Genomic DNA, 22,640 nt, shown 5'->3' with positions numbered 1-22,640 from the left:
GTACATTTATTTAAACAATAAGATGCTATGCTTTCTTTGGTGATTCGTGCGGGATATGAAGGTGGCGACATTGGGAAAAAAGTAAATAACCCCTCAACACGGGTTACGTAAAAAGGGATCGCGCCCTTTCCCATTATTTCCAACACCCGTATTTGGACGGAAAGTATCTATTATTAAATATAAATGCAAGTACCTGTCGCAATACCTAGGTACTGATTTTATAATGATGTATGTACCACTGATTTGTCAACTGCGTGTATAAAGACAGTTGAATTTCTAAACCGTGATAACTTCGAGCAAAATAGCATGACTTTAAGTAATAATAAGAGTACACTGTATAGTGTTATTGAAAAGATCAGTTTATGTTGTGTGTGCTCATACTCAGAATTGAACAAGAGAAGGTTTTTATTTAAAACAAAATTGATGAAATCGATCCGCTGACCGCAAAATCAAGAAGACCTTCGCGTAACCACAAGACCACGCATGTAACACTTTACTTTCATGTCATTTTAATATATGTGGCTACATATATGGTTGCATCAGAAAACTCACTAATTGAAATATTTGTCTAATTTTCAGTACAAAGAGCACGTTAAACCAAACTTTATTCATTGTAACTAACCATAACTTAAATCGGATTTTTGGGGGTTTAAATTCGTTCAAATAGTACAATGTATATATCCCTAACAAAACCCGAAGATTTTAAACAAGTTAGCGTTGTTTAAAGTAGTCAAAGAATCGCACTACGTCATAATACGGATTTTACAATATTGGTTCGACTTTTACAAAGCGTTTTTGATACCCGGTATTGATTTTGCCCTGCTGTTGTAAACAATGGCAATAATAAGCAATTAGAACGGTAATATAATTATGTATTCTAAGAGAGATAGAAATGATTAATGTTGAGAAACTCGATTCTGTTAAAGTAAAATGAAAAACGAAGTTTCTGATTAATCAGGATCTCAGGTATGCTTATATCTTCTTTGTTTTGACCCCCCCCCCGAATTTTTCTTTTTCTTTTCCTAAAACCGGTTAAAATTTAGAGACAGAAGCTATTTCGAATTTAATCAATCGTCAATTAATTAATGTTTAAATGATATCTAACATTGTTGACAGATCTATGCAAAAAACTGTAGCAAAATGTGATTATTACGGATTTTTTCGTCAGGGTCTACTTGGTTTAGAGCTTATAGCGTGAAAAGTAATCCGTCAACATATAATTTATTTTACCAAATTTTTTTTCTAAGATGTCAATCTGTAGAATAAACACCATGAATTTCAGTTTGAGTCCATAAAATAGTAAAAAAATTACCAAACGCGATACTAGCATTGCATTTTTTGTATTCTATTTTGATACATCAGGTCCATAAAGCGTACTTACTTACAAAAATGTGCGCAAAATTATTGATGAGGGGGCTTAGATAAATATTTATACTCTATTTTATATGTTCAGTTCTAATTTTCCCAAAATTGGTAATTATTTTTAGGAAAAACGGACGTCTTGCAAATTTCATAATTGTCAATAATTTTCGCAAGGGGGTACACCCGTTTGAGAGGTAATAGCAAACAAACTAGCATGTAAACATACATATTTTCGTTTGTATATGTATTGCTAGAATGTATATCTATCATTTAAAGCTAAGCTTTTAATGATTGAGCCCATTTAGTGCCGAGTATAGGACTACCTTAAGATAAATAAGACTCTCTTTACATGGTAGTTGTGTGATTTTCGATCCTTTGAATATATCTTGACTAAATATTGTAAAATATTGAAAATGTCTTATGTTTGCAAAAGCGCTATATTGTTGGCGAAATATAATGGGAAAAGGCGTCATACCTCTTGTCTGCAATTATCGCTGCCGTAGTTGTTCATATTTATATTTTTAACACATTAGTAAATTGATTGTAAAAAGTAAAATTAACTAAATTACTGTTAATGTATATAAGTACGTTAGCTAAACGAAACAGCCTAAATCGTCTCCTATGGGAATTTGAGTCTGACATCATGATCATTTCGTGCAGTCCGTGATTTTTCTGAGGTCGATAAAGGTTTCAACCAATCGATAGACTGGGCGTCTAGATTTGAGTCTTATCAGTTTTTATAGAGCTTTATTTACATCTACAAAGTATTATTCCCTCTATTTCTTACGGAAACTTATAGTTAATTCATAGCTCTATAGAAACAGCCAGATTGAAGTCTACACGCCCCGTTTATCGATTGGTCGAAATCTACAGCGGCTGAAAATGACAAGAAAGTGGCAGGACAGATATCGACACGCCCTGTCTCACAGGAGACGATTTGGCTGTTTCTTTTAGCTAACGTACTAACGTACATTAACAGTGATTTAGTGAATTTTACTTACTTTTCATAATCAATTTATCAATTAGCTAAAAGAGAGATGTTAATATAAACAATAGAATGCTTTCTTTGATGATTCATTCGGGTTATGAAGATAGCGATCATGGCAGAAAAAATTTACATAACACGCTAACGAGGGTTATTTACTTTTTTTCCCAATGTCGCTACCTTCATATCCCGAACAAATCACCAAAGAAAGCATTTTATTGTGTAAATGAATTAGATTAGATCTAAATTATCTAGATTTACGTAAGAAATAAAGGGAATTATACTTCGTTGATGTAAATAAATATATATATATACATGTATCAGTGGCGGATCCAGGAATTTGAAAACGGGGGGGGGGGGGGGGGGCGCAGTTAAAGGCAGGGGGTCTGGTGGGGGTCCAGGGGGAGAAGCCCCCGGAAGCTCCTGAAATCTAGATATTTTCAAAGGCAAAATCATGTTGTCTGGAGGGCCAATTTTTACTTATTTTCCCGTCATTTTAGTCACTAGAAATGTTACCAAAATGTTATGATACATTTAATTTTGAAGTAACAAAAGCTGCAGAAAGTTTCAATTGAGCTCTTACATATAAGAAGTATTTATTTCATTGTATCTGGGATAAGATTTTAAATAAATTTTGTTCATTTTGTAGGCTTTTGCAATTTTACTCAATAATATTGTTATTTGTCATAATTGTCCAGGAGAAAATTTGCACCAATGAGTTTGTCGGTCGTAAATAATTAAAATAAATAAAAACAAGAAATACTTCAAAATATCGTACACAATTATAGCTGTTTTATTTAAATGGATTGTTAGACACCATTCTTCTTGGGTTTTTGTTAATGAAGATGTCGACAATTTTCTTGTAGTCTAGGGGAATATCTCTGTGAATTTGGAGAAGAGTAAGGGCGTTTAACCGGTCCTGTCCCATAGTACTTCTCTGGGACAATTTAATACGTTTTATTGCTGAGTTTCCTCGTTCAACAGTAGCACTCGACACAGGAATAAGTAATAGAAAAGTAATTATTCTGTGAATATTTTGTACTACATAAACCGAGTCTTACACAAGAAGTCCACTCGTACACAAGTTGAGCCGTTCCTATTTTTTTTTTAATTACTAAACTATATCGAATGAAATAACACTTCTACATGAATATGTCTACAAATTATAAAACTTTGTAATATTAAAGTAAAGCATGACTTTATATGATCAGAAAAAAATCATCCACAAAAAAAAAAAAAAAAAAAAAAAATCAAACGGGGGGGGGGGGGGGGGGGGGGGCGCGCCCGGCGCGCCGGCGCTGGATCCGCCACTGTGTATATCTGTACCTGGCTGTTCTATTATTCTTTGTAAAAAGATATCCCCCAAACCAATCAAAACAATATATTCAATGTATATAATTGGGTAGATTAAATGCAAATAAATATATAAGCCGCGATGATCAAATAAAAAACATACTCAGAAATGTGCGCGGCCCTTTAATCTTTAGGCTTTCTGGTGTCTATTAATTTCTTCGAGAGAACAAATGAACTTTTCTTCCATGAAATCGTATATAGTCGTCTATGAAAATCGGAACCCATCGATTACTCGATAAACGGAGTCTTGAAATAGAATTTGATGTATTGTACTTTTTATGACTAGGGTTAGATGGAACGTTTTAGTAATATCTATGTATTTTCTTTTTAAATTAAAGCTGTCTTTTTAAGCAGCTACAAAAGCACTTATAGAATTTACACACAATTGGCCCCAATGATGCATTTTGCACGCAGTTGTACTTGATCGGATACATAACATCAAGATTTGCATGTATATATATATATATATATATATATATATATATATATATATATATATATATATATATATATATATATATATATATATATATATATATATATATATATATATATATATATATATATCATGATAGAATATCATTTTAATAAGGACAAATCTCTTTTCAAACGCAGTTTGAAGAATTATTTGTCACTGTTCTTAAAAATTTATTGAACGTTTAAGGTACGTTTGAATCTTTCCTATAAAGGATTGTAACTTAAATATGGTTAGATACATTGAAATAATGGATTGTCAATTGCAAATCTTGGTCAGTGTGTGTGTGTGTGTGTGTGTGTGTGTGTGTGTGTGTGTGTGTGTGTGTGTGTGTGTGTGTGTTATATGCAAAATTTACCATATTCCAACATCATTCAAAGTTTATTTTATAACAAGTTGCAATATTGTTTAACATGCACATACACACTGTAAAATCAAAATGTACAAACATGACGCTTACAATTCGTTTGTTCGACGAAGCGATAATGCTAGAATTGGTCAAAATTAACGAATCTCATCTCTCTAACTGAACGGCATTCTTCACCCTTCCCCCTCCAGATTTGTTGTTCATTAATTTGTTTTAATTTTTATTCATTATGTTTAAACGGCATCCTTAAAAAGACAGCTTCCAATTAATTTTACACTCTGTAGAATGTCTCTGCTTTTAACAGTCTGGGTTGTGTATAATTTCAAACAATTCAACAATGCACAAAGCGTGTGTTTTTTTAGACAGAAGCAATTTCGACTATTTCTGTAGATTAGAATAATGGCATGACTGATCCTATTGAACATGTCAGACCCATGGAATGGTCTTCGTGCGGCCATTGCGTGGTCTTGGCGTGTTAAGACCCCCCCCTCCCCCCCAAAAAAATAAAAATTAAAAAAAACTTGTTTATTTGCCAGTTACTTTGCACCAATAGTTTATTGATTTTTTTACCAATGCCATATTATTTGATTATTTTATCTTTAAACCTTTTATGCCTTACAACTACTATACATGTTGATACCTATTTGATTGCGTTTCATTTAAAGCATAAAAATATAGATAATAGACACTGTCATAAGTACAGTATAAAGATGGCATAGTTGAGTTACTTATAACCCTAGAAAAATTATTTGACGAAGTGCTGGTTTGGTTCCTTTTATAATTTTGGTTAATTATTTTCTCAAATAGTTTACAGAAAATGGCGAATGTTATCAACAATTGCAGCTTCTTTGACATTATGGGAGGCGGAAAGGGTACGAAAGACATTAATGCAAAACGAACAACCCTAATTTATAGATAGGTTTTCTCCAAGTTGCGTTTTCTCCAGGGTACGATTTCTCCTGCGACCTCTTTGCCCGCCATTTAGCGTTAATTCTGTGCATGACTTTTGGTTTAACATCGGCGGTCGTTTGTTTTGCATCGGTGTTTGTTGGTGTTGCAAAAGAGGCCGTTTATTTTGTTTTTAAGCTGGCCTGTCTCGTTTTTTAAATGTTTTTAAAAATAAGCTGTTCGTTTTGCATTAACGCCTTTTTTACCCTTTCCACCGCCCGTAGGACCTTTGAATAAAAAAGGGGAGTAAAAAAACCAAACGAACAAAAAAAAAAATCCCACAATGATTTTCCTAGCCCGTACATGTATATTCTAAACAACAACAACAACAACAAATCAACAACAACAACCATACGTAATTGCTAGAGCACAAATAAAGGCGGTAATATAGAGTCTGATTTATCGATTTAAAGATATCTTTGACACCTCGGGTTACTGAGTAAGGAGTGCAACATCTGTAATTCTTAATTAAACGTGTGTTCTATACTGATACAGTTGAATGTTTAATGGTATTGATTAGTGAAATCCTTAAGGTATACCATATCCAAATGTACAAGTTGCAGGCATTAAACTGGTTATTCCTTCGGAAAAGGAAAGAACCATTGAAAAGGTCCTACCTTTTTTATACCTTACACAGAATGGACAATTTCAGGTCTGTACCCTTCCAATATTAGGGCGTCTTTGATTTGGTCTTATCATTTTTTAAGTATATTGTCTCGGCAAAGAGTAAAGGACAATTATACACCTCTTGCATTGAATCATGGGTATTTTCTTTTTAATAGACACTATTGTTTGCATGAGCAAAGCGTCTTCTGTCAAGGAGAAAGTTTTCTTAATTGGAGACCCAACTGACAAAGGTACAATCGAATCGTATATGAGGTAAAAAATTCTTTTTTTTAAAGAACGTCAACAACAAATTTTTTTCATGCATTCGTTGAGTATTTACTTCAACCATGATACGAACACTTACTACCTTATAAAAATTGTCCAAATTCACCAAATGCTTATGAAATTTGAAGCTGAATAATCGGGGGTTCTACGTGCGTGTGTTCAGTAGTGTCAAAATAATCATATATTTCTGTTTTGTAACTTGATAGCCTTTGATTGTTAATGACTGTGTTAATCGCTTTCCCAGAGCGGTTCAGTAATTTAGTTGTGTCAACAAGTTTAAAACAGAGAGTCCATCACTTTTAATAATGGACAGCTTTATATAAATAGTGCCTGTTTGGGAGGGTAACAGTTGCAATGGTTTTCGAGGGGTGTCGATTTCAACTGTTATCCTCCCAAACAGGCACTATTTATTTTATTATACTGAATGTCAATTTTAAAGAAAACTTAAATGCTTTTCTATAGGAATGACTTGAATTCTACTGCGAACCGTACGCGCATCATTTACGCGCATGTAACAATTCGTTATGTTACCCGTTGCTAAGTGTGTTGCTAACGCTGAGGGTAATGGAACGGATAATCAACTGCGTCTAAACCAATCAGAGTTTAGTATTTAACATGAAAGTATTATAATATAACTTTATTGAATGGATACGGGTCACTTTTCATGCTGCTGACATTTAATATTTTTTGTAGTTTCGTGCTATTAGTAGTGTTTGGAAAACACAAGAGACGACGACATAAAGAAATGTTGGATTTTTTAATGAGATTGTTATTTTTGTGGATAATATACTATAGTACACATTCATTTATTCAAAGGTTGGTTGGCCGTGGCCATTTTTAGACTGTATTGATCTTCTTTAGAAGAAGAGCTCTGCGAAAAGATAAAAGAAAAAACTAAATGTTTAAAACCTAAAATTAATGGAATTTTCTTTACAAAAAATAATTCATTACTAGTTAAAGATATTAATAACTAAAGTTTTAATTTATCAATATTTGATTGTTAATTTACCAACCACCCTGTACCCTTTACGAGGAAAACCAGTGCTGGAATATGCATTTATTCACAAACAGGTGCTATACCAGTGATTGGGCTTTTTGGTATCATTCACATTACATGTATATGCTTAATGTTTCTTTGCACCTTCGAATAAAATTGAAGTCTTTTTTTTTCCTCTCCAAATGCCAACACGACAGAAGTGCCTGATACCTCAGGATAGTTCAGGCGGTTCTGTTTTATAACATTGATCACTGTCTTGTGGCTTAATTGACGGTGGTCATATAGTCCCTCTCCTGTAAAAGCCGCTACAGCCACCTGCGTTTAAGAACATCGTGACAGGGGGCCACTCTCCGCAATGATCATTAGCATCGGGTGCCTTTTGATTGCATACTGTATTTAAGTTCAATAAAAAGACGTGGTGTTATCTTCTACATTAACTCACTAAAGAACTCTGATTTGTTCTGTTTATAGCACAGGCGTCAATAAAAAATCCCTCTGTGACATTTTGTATTAATATGAACTGCTATACAAGCGGCATCTTCGCTAGTCAAGTGTTTCGGTCCACTCTGCTCCCCATTATGCAGTTTAAGGGGAGCAGAGTGGACCGAAACCCTTGGCTAGCGGAGATGTACAAGAGGTGCCTTTTTCGATTAAAATTATTGTATACAAGTAAGATTATTGACACACTGTCAATTTTGAATTTACCGGGTGGCAATGAATAAAAAATTTAGTCGTCATGTCGTAAATTTTGTATTTACTGCCACTCGGTATATCCAAAGTTTACACATGATATTATATTGATAACTATTGAGCTGTGAATGGTCAGATCAGCTGGAAGCACTATATTGGGATTTCATGCGCATACGGTGTCTTAATGAGAGGATGAGTGTATATATATTCAGAGGAAACCGATACCTAACTGCTAGTTTTGATAGGACCCTATAATTTACCTTTTCAATAATGAAAAGTTTGCAAGAAATCTTTGCCAATTTTCTATCAATATGTATTGCCATTTTCAATCCATTTCTAACTTGCTATGAGTATAATGACTTTCACATGTTCGGGGATTTTTTTTATCATTAAAAATTATTTCCATGAGAATTATCAATCGTCGATAAAGCTTAAGTCTTTTGATGAAAAAAAAAACCCCATACATATATATGACATTAATCCCTGCTCTTATACCACGGTATATGCGTAAATAAAACTTAGTTTTTACCCCTTATCTTACAAAAACTTGTATATGTGATATATATATCTATGATTGACTCATGACACAAATTCTAGCTTCGTTTTATGTATTCAAAGACATTTTCTTTGAATTCTAAATAACAGCTAACTGTCATTGTTGACAATTTAACACTAATACAATCCCACTCCCCTCCCCCCAAATGATTTTATGAACTTTTGATGTATGATTTTTGTCTATAGCAATTTATGATGGTTTATTTAAAGAATAAGGAAACATTCTTTGAGTATTCGGGCTTTATGATAGATTTGACCACGCCCCGACCGAAATTATCACCTCGATCAATATTTTCAAAGAATGATTCATTATTACTTATATCTATATTATTTCCAATCTTACATTTTAAAACAAACAGTATTTTAAAATGCACTATTTTTTAACGAGGCACATGCTATGTATTACTACGCAGAGCAGCCAATACCGTTTTTCAGTTATGCTATAAGACACGCTCATTGTGTGTCACTCATCTTCTATACTACTATATTAAAATAATAGACTCGAATTTTTTTGGCTTTAATACCGAGAAATCAGTAAAGTACTGTGTTTTGTTTTATATATTTCAAACATCATTGGTACCTGAAGATTACCAATTTGTTTTTATTTTTTCTCAATCAAGCTTCGCTAATTAATAATCAACGAAAATTCCTAACAAAAATCCGGAAATCATCTGAATTTTTTGGGATTTTACAATGTTGCGCATGCGCATTACATTACGGGTATATGGGAAGCATAGCTTTAACTGTGGTGAAGGCCTGTCCCGAAACACAGATTATTCTAACTAAGCAGAGTGTAGTGAAATTAATAGCATTATTTTAGGCTTAAAGCTTGGTTTTGTAAATGGCAACAGTACGGTGTGTCGATGTATCTATATAGTAAATGTCCGATATCATATTATGTAATGTCAACCCGTGTACGCACGGGTCAGTCTAGTGTTTAATGAAGTTATTGGGTTTTAGGGTTAAAAATTGATTCGTAATGTTATTACAGACAAAGACAGTTGAAAATGTAAATATAGGAACATCAGATGACCAACAGATGTTTCTAATATTAGATTTAGTCAAGACAGGTTAATAAAATAAGATTATCATAAAATTGTCCAATTAAAAGCAAATGAAAAGTTATCAACTTTTCAGTACACTGAAAATCAATTAGATAATCCCGAAGTGTTTTATGGCGTATATACGTTGTGTTATATTCAAACATCTTTGAAACATGCAGACTTAATTGGGTAAACAGGAAATTAAACGTATTGAAGCCAAACAATTTTAATCTAAGTATGGAATTATCAATAAAAATGTGTCCTTTTCCTGCATTAATATTTATCCTAATGAAGATGAAATGAAAGACTAGAAAACTACTACCAATTGATTAAGTGATTTAGTGTACGGAAAATGAGACTGAGTGAGTTATGGGACACAATGCAAATAAAACTTGCTCCCAATGGCGGGCAGATTCTTTACACAAGGTCGTTTCTGCCTATGCTGTAGATAAAATTACCACAAAGTTCTAACTGAGACATTGCTAAGTGGTCTAAGTGACCATAGTCTGACAGTAACGTTATCTATGCTTTCTTTATAAATTAACAATTATCCGGTGGTGCCATTTACTAATCCAGACACCAAAACACTGTACAGCGCAGCTATTAAACAGTCACGTGATGTACTGTGTGACATGATTCTGGGGAATCCGGAGACAAAGATTTCTTGGAATCACGCATCGTCACAAAAACACGAGGAAGGTCACGACTTGTTGAAAAACAAACCAAGGTGTATATATACATGTACGTCTAAAATATAAAATATATTTTTATTTTAAAACCATATATTGTGTAACGTACAGAATGTCTTGTAAGAAATCTGTCCCTACAGTGGAAATGTTTAAATAATATAAATACGTTTGTCTTTATTCCCAGTTCTTGAACTTCACAGTGACATATAAATTTACAACAGAACACCAAATTTATATGGATCGCTTACTTATTCGCGTATGTTTCGAGTTATATCGCAAAAAGTTTACTTTTTTCGAAAATGTATGCCCTTGGGCAGCCTTATTGCAAAAATTAAGTTGTTTCGTCAATAAATATAAAGTCTGGTTTTATACTGGATTTTCTTCATATTCCACAATGATCAAGAAAATGTAAAATATTTTGTTTGTCCACCCAATTAATTTCTTTGACAGCGCAGACGCTAATGAAAGCACTTAGTAATGGCGTCTGGCAAAGAAGCTTAAACACAATCAGCATACTTTCAATACGAATCATTATATAAGAAATTCTATCAAAAATGTGATGTTGTATAATTAGTATTTGTGCACAAAGATCAAAATTTGATACATCTTGTTGCAGAGGTACGCTTACACCAAGTTTTTTGTGTTGTGAATATCAACACCGGCTAAGCAAACTTGATCAATAGCGTTGGTAGGATAAACATTGAAATAAATAAATCACATTTTCTGTCTGCTATATTAAGAGACAACACTATACATTGTACATAAACAGCGAAAAGAATTTATCTCTTCTTTAGCATCCTTATATTTTTCTCAGGTTATATTTTTTATTAAAAACCGAGGAAAATATAAGGATGCTAATGAAAAGATAAATTCTTTTCGAAAGTGACAACATAAACAAACGTTCTCAAAGAGAATTGATCTTTTCATTGCATGACGTAATGACGTCAGGCATATCTAGATTCATCCAAACCATTGGATCGAGATCTCAGCGCTAGCTGTTGCGTGAATGGTAAAGCTGGACTTATCGCCATAATATCATGTGATACGCTAGCGTATTAGAGCGGCTGATAATAAATAACTAAAAATGAGGAATTCAAATTAAATTAAATTAAATTAGGATTTGCTTTCATGATTTTGAGAATACAGCCCCTTTCTTTAATCGCTTGTCAAGATATTTTGGATGAGGCCGCCCCACACTTTTTCAAAAACAATTTAAAGTGCTTGAAAGGTTGAATACCCTTTCCCAATTCCTATGGTTTGAAATAAAAAATGCATTTCAGTTGATTTGCATCTTAACTAACAAATACAATTTATAACATTTGACTGTTTTATCTTCCGCTTTCAAGCTTACGTGCAATTGTTTGTTATATAAGTACATTACTAAAGTATAATTTAAATCAATGAAATTTTTTTTTTTCAAGTGATAGTACAATGTACATGTACAAGCACTAGGTTGAGGAAAAGACTGAAATATCTTCTTAAATCTGCACGTTCCGTTTATTAATTTATGAGTAGTATAGGGAGTAGCATTTCGTGCTGATCCTGAATGATCCTGAGATCCTGAGTCATTTAAAGATCCTGTCAACACCGTTAATTTAAAGGCTGGCGTGGGAAGAGGATTATCTTAATCTGAAATGATCAGCATTCTGGAGCAATAGAAATCCTAAATGAACAGTTGAATTTGAAGCATGCTGATCAGGATCCTGGCTGCGACTTGTTGAAGGTCCGAACAGGTGAGTTAATCTGTCGGGATCGGGTATGTGTAAAAGTCAATTACCAATTATTATGGAGAGATAATATTTGAGTTAGGAATAGAATGAGCAAAAATTATCAAATTATTTAGTTCTTCATGTTTTTTTTTTTCATTTTAGTGTTTGTTTAAGGACAATGGAAAAGCCAAGCAAATTTAAATTTGTCGACCAATGATCCTCTAACAATGAAAAGACTAGGAAGAAAAGGTTTAATGCAAAAGTATGGTTCGGTCAACGTTCACTGTCATTGTCAAGCGGGTCAAGGTAAGACATTAGAACCGTTTTAACAAGAGCTTGGACTTTGAGCAGAGCGTGATAAACTCCGATTTGATGAAGGCGCTACTAATGGTTAACTGTCCAGTCATTGGCTATAGATATGCATACATTGAACGCAATGACACTCGTCCGACTTCATCCAGGAATGTATATTTCGCTGAAACAGCGTCAGATTCACACAGCAGAGCAGCGGTTTTGACAGTCTATGAATGTTGGTGAGGTTCTCTTAGCGAATTATAAGAAATGAGGTCAATGTTTGACAGCTTGTTTTGATGAGCAAACTAGATAAACCATCCCACTGAAAGTCCAAGCTCTTGTTAAAAAGGGTTCTAATACATAAACTATGTAAACCAAACATCTTAAATAAGACTTAGATATAGAGATGTTTTTCAAATATTCTTTTTTTTGGTTCAAGCAAAATCCGCACTTGGAAAAAGCCTTGATATAATCTTTTCTAAAAATACTGTGCTTAGGGAGTTTTGATCCCCTGCATTGCACTTCGCTTAAGCTTCGTATCGTTTGGCATTTGCCTTGTAAGAATTTTTTTTTTTACATTTGCTACAAGAAAATGACACGTTTATCCGGTCATTGAAACGAAGACAACCATACGACAGGACTCGATTGCACAGCAAACTCGTCTCTACAATTAATAGGAAATGCATAACAGATACATAATAGACTTACATGGAACATATTATAAAAAATGAAATAAAATAAAAGTTTATGAGACATCAAAATTCTTACTCTGAGTCTTGCGTCGGAACCGCGCATAACTGCGTTGATCTACACACATACAAAAAAAGATCTGCTTCAAAAATGTGAAACAATACAACAAACTAGTGTACATTTTTCAACAAGTAAGAGATTTTGAAAACGGGAACAGACTTGCCATGGAGATTGCTCTTTTCCTGTGCCGATTTTCATCCTTGTCACCTCATCATCATTATCAGGCAACACTTTAACAGAAAGAAGGGGACAAAATATGAGAGAGAGAGAGAGAGAGAGAGAGAGAGAGAGAGAGAGAGAGAGAGAGAGAGGTTAAATATAAAACACTTACCTAATTTCTACCCTTTCTGCTCTCAACTCTTCTAATTTTTCTTCAACCAGTGGGTGATTCTTCAAACCATATTTCTCGGCCCACTCTTCAACGAACTCGATAGTAGTCAAATCTTTCAGGGACATCTTGATAATTTCTCCCTCTGCGTAGAACAAAAAAGCTGTAGACAAAATTTTGATAGAGTAATCGCACCTTCAAACTGGCTCCCTTTTAATGTTTCTCCCCCCTTAATCGGCAATGACTTGTTGTTACTTAATTACGCCGTTGATATGTCTTAACTAGTTTCAACACATTTACAAATGAAGTCAATTAAAATCATATCAATATGATTACATATGTAATGCATGTGTATTTCTTACTCAAATATTGTCTCCCCATTATCTGATAATAATTGGTAACTGACTTTCACACACCTGTTCGGACCTAGAACAAGTCACAGCCAGGATCCTGATCAGCATGCTTCAAATTCAACTGTTCATTAACCAGTTAACTTCATTTAGAAATTCTATTGCTCCAGAATGCTGATCATTTCAGATTGAAATATTCTTCTTCTCACGCTATAGCCTTTAAAACAACTGTATGGTCAGGACAGAGACATAAATGACAATTGTATGTGTTTTCTTGACTCCGAAGATTCTCCATTATTGAGTCTTCGATTTTGTTGACTTGTTCTATATTTTTTATATAACTGTGTCAACCAGATTTTATTTATGTCTCTGGTCAGGATCTCAGGGTCATTCAGGATCAGCAGGAAATGCTACTCCCTATACTACTCTTATTATCAGTATCGAAAATTAAAATTCATTTCAAATAAGATAGCCTAATTGATACACGGTTGATTCCATCGAATAGCTTTGTCTACAGGCACGTAGCATCGTTTTTGAAAGGGCAGCAAGTATACCTTTAACTTCAATTCTTCAATTTTACTGCTTATTTCCTTATATTTCATTCAATTTTTTTACATGGTCCTATGAAAGTGGAAGGGGGGGGGGGCAACTCCATGTTAATTCTATTTTTTGTATGTAAATCTAAGTGGGGGGTGGGGTGGGGGCAGCCCGTCGTCAATCATTATATTTTTATCGGGCTCGAACTACGTACGCTACCATTTCGTGCACGACAACAAAACGGGGAGAGACCAAGTTGAATAACTGTCATTATAACACTGGAGAAAACCATAATTCGGAAAGTTAAGGATATATTAAAAGAAGTAAAACAATGACAACCTTAAGGCAGGTAATGCATAATGTTAACTTTTAAATTTTCACGTTGCGTCTGTATAAACAAAAATAAGTTCATAAGTTCGAATTGCCTTTACTTTTCGAACTTTGACCCTCTCAGTTTCATACGTTTTTCATATTATTTACCTATGCAACTGCAGTAAGCAAAAATATTTAAGAAATTAATCATATGTTTTTTTTAAACAAAGATTACATCAAATGAAACCATTTGGAAATGGTATAAACACTTTGTTTTATAAACAACTGAAGTTATGTCATCTGCCAGTTATGAAACGCTGTGAGCATAAACAGCAAAAGTGTTTCGCTTTTTCTACAGTCAAGGCCTTTTAATTAATTAACCAATTAATTAATTTTGTAATCGCATGTGCTAGAATTATGCATGATCAATGACAAAAAAGTTTCTAAATTGAAAAAATAAAATAATAAATCATCAATTTTAACTTAAGCATTTGTTTTGTTTTTAATAGGGGATCTAGTTCATTTTGAAAAGAGCTATTCAGTATATGTAAATTAAATTCTAAAACAGAGACTAAAATTGTTTAACTTGCTTTGTAGCTACCAAAGAAGTTTGGCTGTTTATTACGACATGGTTCAAGGAGACAGTTCTCAGTCACAACAAGGGCCTCCGCAGGAGTAAATTTTGGTATAAAATATAAATCAATGCTTTGAAAAAAAAAATCCCAAAACAGACCCTCATCAGCAGGTTAGATGTTTGTATAGTTTTTTTTAGGTTTGCTGATTGGTGTGCTGTAAAATATTTGGCAGTGTGACATCATTTGAGTTGGGATGAAACTTCAAAGTTGAATTGGAAGTAATTAAACAGCCCGTGTTAAAGAAATTCCAAGAATTTATGAAACTAGTCAGTTTGTAGGTCAAAATTCACATCATCTTGTATAGCTTGCCGACTCTCTAAGTAAGATTGAGAGGACATATATTGGCAGTGGTTTGTTATGAGGGATCATGAAATTCAGAGAGTAATCTTTGCAAAGTTACTACATGTATTTAAAAGAGCCTGCACAGTTGCTGTAGATTACTTTATTAAAATAAGTGGATTTACAGTGATACATGTGTACATTGCTACACACTTCACTGTCTCACTTGTCTTTCCACCTACAGATATCAGGTACCAACCTAGGGCAAAATTTTAGGGAGACTTCAATCCCCTCTGACAGAAAAAATAGGGAGAAGTTTGAGAAATTAGGAAGTCTTCCATAATTTGACAATGGCATAAAGCTAATGATAAGATTCAACCTTAATTCAAATTGGATTAGAAGCACTTCCAGGGTTTGTAAATGTTGACATGCTGCTATGATATATTACATATAAAACCTGTATGGTAACTTTGAACAAGCTTCATGGTCAAATGTCAAGGTTATAGCAGATATCTGGGAAATTCTACATGGGATATCATAGTGTTTCTCTCTCAGTTGTCCAGTCTTACCTTGACACTACCAGAGACATAAATAACAGAGATTGGCAACTCCGCCATTAGCGTGTTTTGTTGTTGAAAAATGGTACGAGACCAACCTTACTTCGAGAACTACATTTTAATAAACTGAGATAATGATCTTAAACTTAAAAGTATATTGTTTTAATGAAAAGTGTGCATATCTTTTAGACATTTTTGAAACAAAGAAATGAAAAATAAGATTAATATACAGAAAATATATTGGCCAGCTATAAAACATCAGCGAAATCTCTGACGACAAGTAGCCAACTGCCTCCTAAAACTCCTCTTTTATTATTGTTTATATGACATAAACTCATGAAAATATAATATTTTGAATGATTTGGTAATGGGTTTTAGCTGTTTATATTTCGACATAATTGTTTATTAGAAAGATACATGTATACTGATTTTAACTGGGAACACTTTACAATAGGGAACGCGGGATTTCGCAAGATTTTGATCTGTTGCCAATCTCTGTATTTATGTCTCTGACAATACTAAATAACTGCCTCTACCTGCAGAGTTTGTAGAGACCATGAACCAAGTTTCCTAGTCAGAGGTTATAGCAGACCTGTGTGAAATCATTGTCTGCCAAGTCTATTTCTCCCTTGGCCCTATCTGCTGATAGAGTGATTAGTGGATAAAAGATGAAGAATGGTAATTAACTCAATATTCTCCATCAAAGCAATGTCCACTAAAATGTTTTTCATTGTTACGCCCTCTAATAACGGTGGATCTTTGAGATAATCGCTATCTCAGTGATGTTTAGTTTCTAAACTATCTTTGATGAATCTTGTCCTGAAAAAAAGACACCTTGAAAGCCGTTCACACAAGACTGCTTTTTGCCTAGTTTGGTTAAAATTGGTTCTTGGATTTAGGAAAAAAGATGAATTGTGAAAATATATGAAAGATGAGCTTTAAGCTTAGATGAGCCCCCCCCCCCCCCCCCCCCCAAAAAAAAAAGAAAAAAGAAAAAAAAGATTCATTGGAACATGAATTGGTTGAAAAGAGATTTAATTAAAAACAATGAGTTCAGACAGATCGTTCATCAGTTCATTAAATGATATTATTTGAAATTTGCTGCACTCTCTTGGTACAAGATCCTTTAAGAATTATTCCATTAATAGTTTATTAGTCCCCTACCAGTTTTCACCGGAGGGGACTATAGCTTTCCTCTGCGTCCGTCAGTCCGTCTGTCCGTCCGTCTGTCTGTCCCACTTCAGTTTTCCACACTTTTTGGGAGTTGATTTTTAATCAACTCTCCTATGCAGTCACTCGGACAAACCGAAAGTGAAACAGTGTTTGGACCTCAGCACAAATCATTGCTCCTGACAAGACTTTAAATAGTTCTTGAAGATAATTGATGAATTCGATGTAATGTATGCTAAAGCATTGTTTTTCAAGGAACCTTAGTTACAAATACCTTTAAATTGTCAGATTTTAAATGGTACGAACAATTTAAATATTTTTTGTAGTCGTATGTATTCCTACGCCAGAGTTCAATATAGTCTCGTTCAACTCGACGCTCGGCTGTCTCCGTAAACCCTTGTCGGAGATTTACAGTGTCAGCCGAGCGTTTGGTTGAACGAGACTAGAGTTCAATATGGCTTGGATCCATACAATTTTCGAGAAATATTTCTACCACTAATACATAGTTTGATTGAATTAATTTTATCTTTAAATATTATTTAACATGATTCATATGGAGGTTTTTCGACATTCTAGTCGAAAAAGTTCAAAAATTCATATTATAAAAATATGCGTAATTCAAATTAGAAACTACGTATACATGTACTTGTCATGCAAAATAACATACCATTGATTTTAAAATAAATAAGCATCGACAAAATCAACTCCCGTCAGTTCTTCAGTACTTTGATTTTCTTTATGAGTTTGAGGAATGATATGAAATTTGCTGAACAGCTTCAAAATGTCAAACTACAGATCAAGTTTACACTTTTGTAGCGTCTGGTTGACATATTTTCGAGAAAATTAATTTTTTATATTCCAATTTTCTTAATGTTCGGGTTTGATATTCTGCATAACAGTACATTGTTTTCACAATTTCCACAAACCAGTAAGGGACGTGTATTGCTTATGCAATACTCTCAGAATGCTTGTTTCATGTGGTCTTTTCAAGGGCATTGATATTTTTAGGCCAAATATGAAGAACCCATGTAATGCCATGTATTGTAATCAGAAGAAAATCAAAATGTTAATTTTTCTTCGATTATTAAGTTTGAAAAAGAGGTTTTACTGAAATTTATAAGTTCTTGATGTTCAAGGATTTGTAGTGCTTTTCTTAAATTTCCAAAATAGACAAAGTATTTCAAATGCCTCATGGACTACTTTATAAGCAAAAGTCCCAATATATTAGCCACCATAAGCTAAGGCAATAAACTGGTATGGTTATGAGGTGAGTTTCTCCATTACCAAGCAGGCAGTCACATGTCAGATATTTTTCAAATGATTGACACTAATAACACTTTGTCACTGTAATTATAACAGATAATATCCTGAAAGAAAAGGAGCAGAAAAATTTGCTTAGTTAACATGCAAACCATTCCCTGCATGGGGACATTAGCCTTTTGAACAGCTAAAGATCTGTCTAAAGGATTTTCAAGGGCTATTTGTTTCAATATGGGTCCATTACTGCTTGGCATGCATTCATTGTTACAAATATGTGGAGCAAAGATGGGGATGAATTTACCATATTGTCTGTATAATAAATACCAAGCAAATATGCTCATGATATTTACATTATCTGAATTCACATATTTTAATTATATCCTGATATTTTGTTTCATCATTGATTTTTTGTTGTTGCTTTATTTAAACAGAATTATCAGATGAACAGAAAGAGTATAAAGATTTGGCCCGGAAATTTTGCAGGGAGGAAATAGTCCCCAATGCTCCACATTATGATAAAACAGGGGAGGTAAGTGCTCTCTTGAAAATAGAAGTTCAGAGGTAGTTATCTTTTATGTGTTGTGTCATATTTTTATTATTGAAGCAAAAAAAACAACAAAAGAACAATACTTAGGTTATCCTCTATCGATACCTACAAGTAACAAAAAAAAAAAGAAAACAGATTTCGTTGATTATATAATCGCAAAATGTCTTTTCATCATAACTTAAGTAAAAAAAAATCAATAATAAAAATAAAAGGAGATTTTGAAAAAAGTAGATAAGCACTGTTGAGGAAACGTCATCTTATTACCTAAACTAATCAATAACGGTATCAGATGTTTTATAATATTGTCATCTCTTTCAGTACCCTTGGGATATCATCAAGAAAGCTCACAGTCTTGGTCTGATCAACATGCACATTCCCAAGGAGCAGGGGGGTTTGGACCTGGGAATCTTTGACACTTGTCTGGTCACTGAAGAACTGGCCTATGGCTGCACAGGAATCCAGACTGCCATAGAGGCAAACTCATTAGGGGTAACTACATAAACAGGCACCTCAACAATTGTACTTATATAGAGGGCAGAATGGTTATGTTTGTTTTTAGACTTTTCAGCTTTTTAAATCATATCTGAAAATTTAAGAAAGATCTGATGGGTAACTTGTTGCCCACCAAGCCTCTTTAACTTAAGAAGAGGAAGAAATAATTACAGACCATAAACAAGAGATGTCCTTAATCTTTTCTCTGGTTTATTTATATATATATTTAATAGATATACCCATGTACAACATTTCTAATCCATAGCAAATGCCTGTGATAATTGCTGGTAACAAAGCTCAAAAGGACAAATACCTCACTCGTATGATCGAGGAGCCATTGATGTGTGTGAGTTGATAAAAATAAACATAATATTATTTAATATGTATTCAACTGTTGTATTTTATTGAAAATATTTTCTATAACCTTTCAACAAATCTTTTAATGGATAAACTAGGATCCCTCTGTATATAAGTTAAATAAATTATCATCAACACATTTTTTTAAGTGATTATTTTCATTGCTATTTACCAATATACTGTATATGATGAGATAACACATACATTTGATGAAAGGTTGAGGTGTCAATTGATTCTTTACTCAGGCATACTGTGTGACAGAACCAGGGGCAGGATCAGATGTAGCAGGGATCAAGACCAGAGCGGTCAAAAAAGGGAATGATTATGTTCTCAATGGCCAGAAAATGTGGATTACAAATGGCGGACATGCTAACTGGTACTTTGTTTTGGCCCGGACAGCAGAAGACCCAAAGACGTCTGCAGGCAAAGCCTTCACAGGGTTTATTGTGGACAGAGACACCCCCGGAATCACAGTGGGCAGAAAGGTCAGGGGTCAACTTCAAGCCCTAAATTGTTTATGTTACATATTTGTGAATTTGAATATTCTTCATTTTCCTTCAGAAATCAACAAAAAGATACATATGAATGTAGAACAACCCCTTTTGTTTTTCTTTTATTTGTTGCAAAACTTGCTTTTCAAAATAAGTTATTTGGGATGGCAATTATATGTAGAATTGACAGTTAATTAATGGTACATGTAACTTGTTCCAGTTGTTTAAACTGTTAATCTTATTAAAATTGTATCAAAACTATATCATATAAAAATTAAGATACCTTGATCTTGTGATTTCAGGAGTGGAATATGGGACAGAGAGCTTCTGATACCCGAGGAATCACTTTTGAGGATGTGGTTGTTCCAGCAGAGGTCTGTGTACAGTGAGGCATTGAGCAGAAATGTCTGGCTTAAGCAGCATGGAATATAAATTGTTATAAATATTGGTTATGGTACATGTATGGTTATTGACTAGTTAAATGTATTTTTAGAATGTACTGGGCTCAGAAGGAATGGGATTCAAGGTTGCAATGGGAGCATTTGATAAGACAAGACCACCGGTATGTAATAGTGACAGGAAACTTTATCACAGCACTACATATTCCATGGTAGTTGTGTAAGACTACCTATACACACAAAAGTTTGATTGACTTGTTTGTATTGGCAGGTGGCTGCTGGGGCTGTAGGTTTGGCCCAGAGGGCTTTGGATGAAGCCACCAAGTACTCCATGGAGAGGAAAACGATGGGAAAACTCATTTGTGAGGTAAAATTTATGTTTATACATGTATATGTGCTTGTCTGAGTACATATATTATCTCTACTCTTTTGGCTAGTATACAGCGTTTATGCATTTACCACCGTAATTCTTCATTTTCCTTGTTTTTGAAGATGTAAAAATGCTGGCTGTTTTTTCTCTGTTGTCATAATGTCATTTTTGCACTGGAATGTAAAAAAGAATTACAATGAAGTAAAATACAGTGCCTTTATTAAACTGATTTATTTCTTTGACCTGCTAGCACCAAGCTGTTGCCTTTATCCTGGCTGACATGGCCATTGGTGTAGAGGCAGCCCGTTTATCTACCATGAGGGCTGCCTGGGAGATTGACCAGGGGAGAAGGAACACTTACTATGCTTCCATCGCCAAGGCTCTGGCTGGGGATGTTGCCAACAAATGTGCCACTGATGCTGTACAGGTAAAAGTGACAAACTACATGTACTCCAATATTCACACATGCATTGATATGTGCAGGTTGTTATAACTGACAATTGAACTTTACTTTTCTCTCTAGTGCATTGATGTAAGACAAGTGTGTTGATACTTACCATGCTAAAGAAAGTATATCATTTGCAGGTGTTTGGAGGAAATGGCTTCAATTCTGATTATCCAGTTGAGAAACTGATGAGGGATGCAAAGATTTATCAGGTAAATGATCATGCATACTTTAAAAATTTCTTAATGTTATGATATAAATTACCGTCAAGTAATGAGTACTGCGCATTTTTAATGTGGTTGTTCTACATTATAAATAACACTGGTAGGTTCTCAAATTTGGCCCCTATACCCTTTAATATTTGATTTTGATTCAAGCTAATACTTTATTCATATATTTGTAGATCTATGAAGGAACAGCCCAGATTCAGAGAGTAATCATATCTAGAGAATTACTGACACAAGCCAATAGCTAGGATAATCAAACAATCTGGTACTGTCGCAGATTAAATGGCAGCTTGTGATACTATGCTACATGAATGTAATTTATGCAGATATTGACTCCATCGTATATAACTTATTTCAATGCAAATTACATGCATATTTGATTGGAGGGATAACAAAATGTTAAAATAAATTTATCTTGTTATATTCTTGAATCATTTGATACTGGTAGCTAGTAATTATTTTTTTCATTACTCATTTCTTTTTTTCTTATAGAAATAAACATGATTCATGATAAATATTGTCTGTTATTCATTTAATTCTTAGAGAAAGGGACGTTGAAATTGTGCAAAATGTGCATTTAATATACATTTATCATTTTCCTGTTATATGGCACTGAGCACTAACACATCCCATTTACTCATTCAAAGTGTGTGCAGAATTAAATACATCTAGTTCTACACATATATTTAGTTCTTAGTAGCTCTTCTCAATGTTTAAGTACCTGTAAATCTCCTCCAAAAATTATTTTCAAAAGCTGGACAAGACTGTATAATTACA

General features: G+C 33.8%; 1 protein-coding gene across 1 annotated transcript; it reads left to right on the top strand.

The window, feature by feature from the left end:
* Window positions 1-14,512: 14,512 nt before the first annotated feature.
* LOC105321895 (medium-chain specific acyl-CoA dehydrogenase, mitochondrial) lies at window positions 14,513-22,378 on the top strand. Its single transcript, XM_011420381.4, has 12 exons — window positions 14,513-14,672; window positions 15,233-15,320; window positions 18,968-19,065; window positions 19,402-19,572; window positions 19,841-19,921; window positions 20,178-20,417; window positions 20,726-20,797; window positions 20,917-20,985; window positions 21,093-21,188; window positions 21,442-21,618; window positions 21,777-21,848; window positions 22,040-22,378. The coding sequence occupies exons 1-12, from the start codon at window positions 14,655-14,657 to the stop codon at window positions 22,109-22,111; spliced, it is 1,254 nt and encodes a 417-aa protein (XP_011418683.3). The 5' UTR covers window positions 14,513-14,654; the 3' UTR covers window positions 22,112-22,378.
* The last annotated feature ends 262 nt before the right edge of the window (window positions 22,379-22,640 follow it).

The sequence above is a fragment of the Magallana gigas genome, chromosome 2 (assembly GCF_963853765.1).
Source record: "Magallana gigas chromosome 2, xbMagGiga1.1, whole genome shotgun sequence".
NCBI lineage: Eukaryota > Metazoa > Mollusca > Bivalvia > Ostreida > Ostreidae > Magallana > Magallana gigas.
This window is presented reverse-complemented; position numbering and strand designations above follow the sequence as displayed.

What these genes read in the sequence shown, in the direction of transcription:
- LOC105321895 (XM_011420381.4), top strand. An exon ending in TCGAGGAGCCATTGATGTGT is followed by an intron (nt 19,922 to 20,177) that starts GTGAGTTGATAA and finishes TTCTTTACTCAG; the next exon opens with GCATACTGTGTGACAGAACC. An exon ending in GGGATGCAAAGATTTATCAG is followed by an intron (nt 21,849 to 22,039) that starts GTAAATGATCAT and finishes ATATATTTGTAG; the next exon opens with ATCTATGAAGGAACAGCCCA.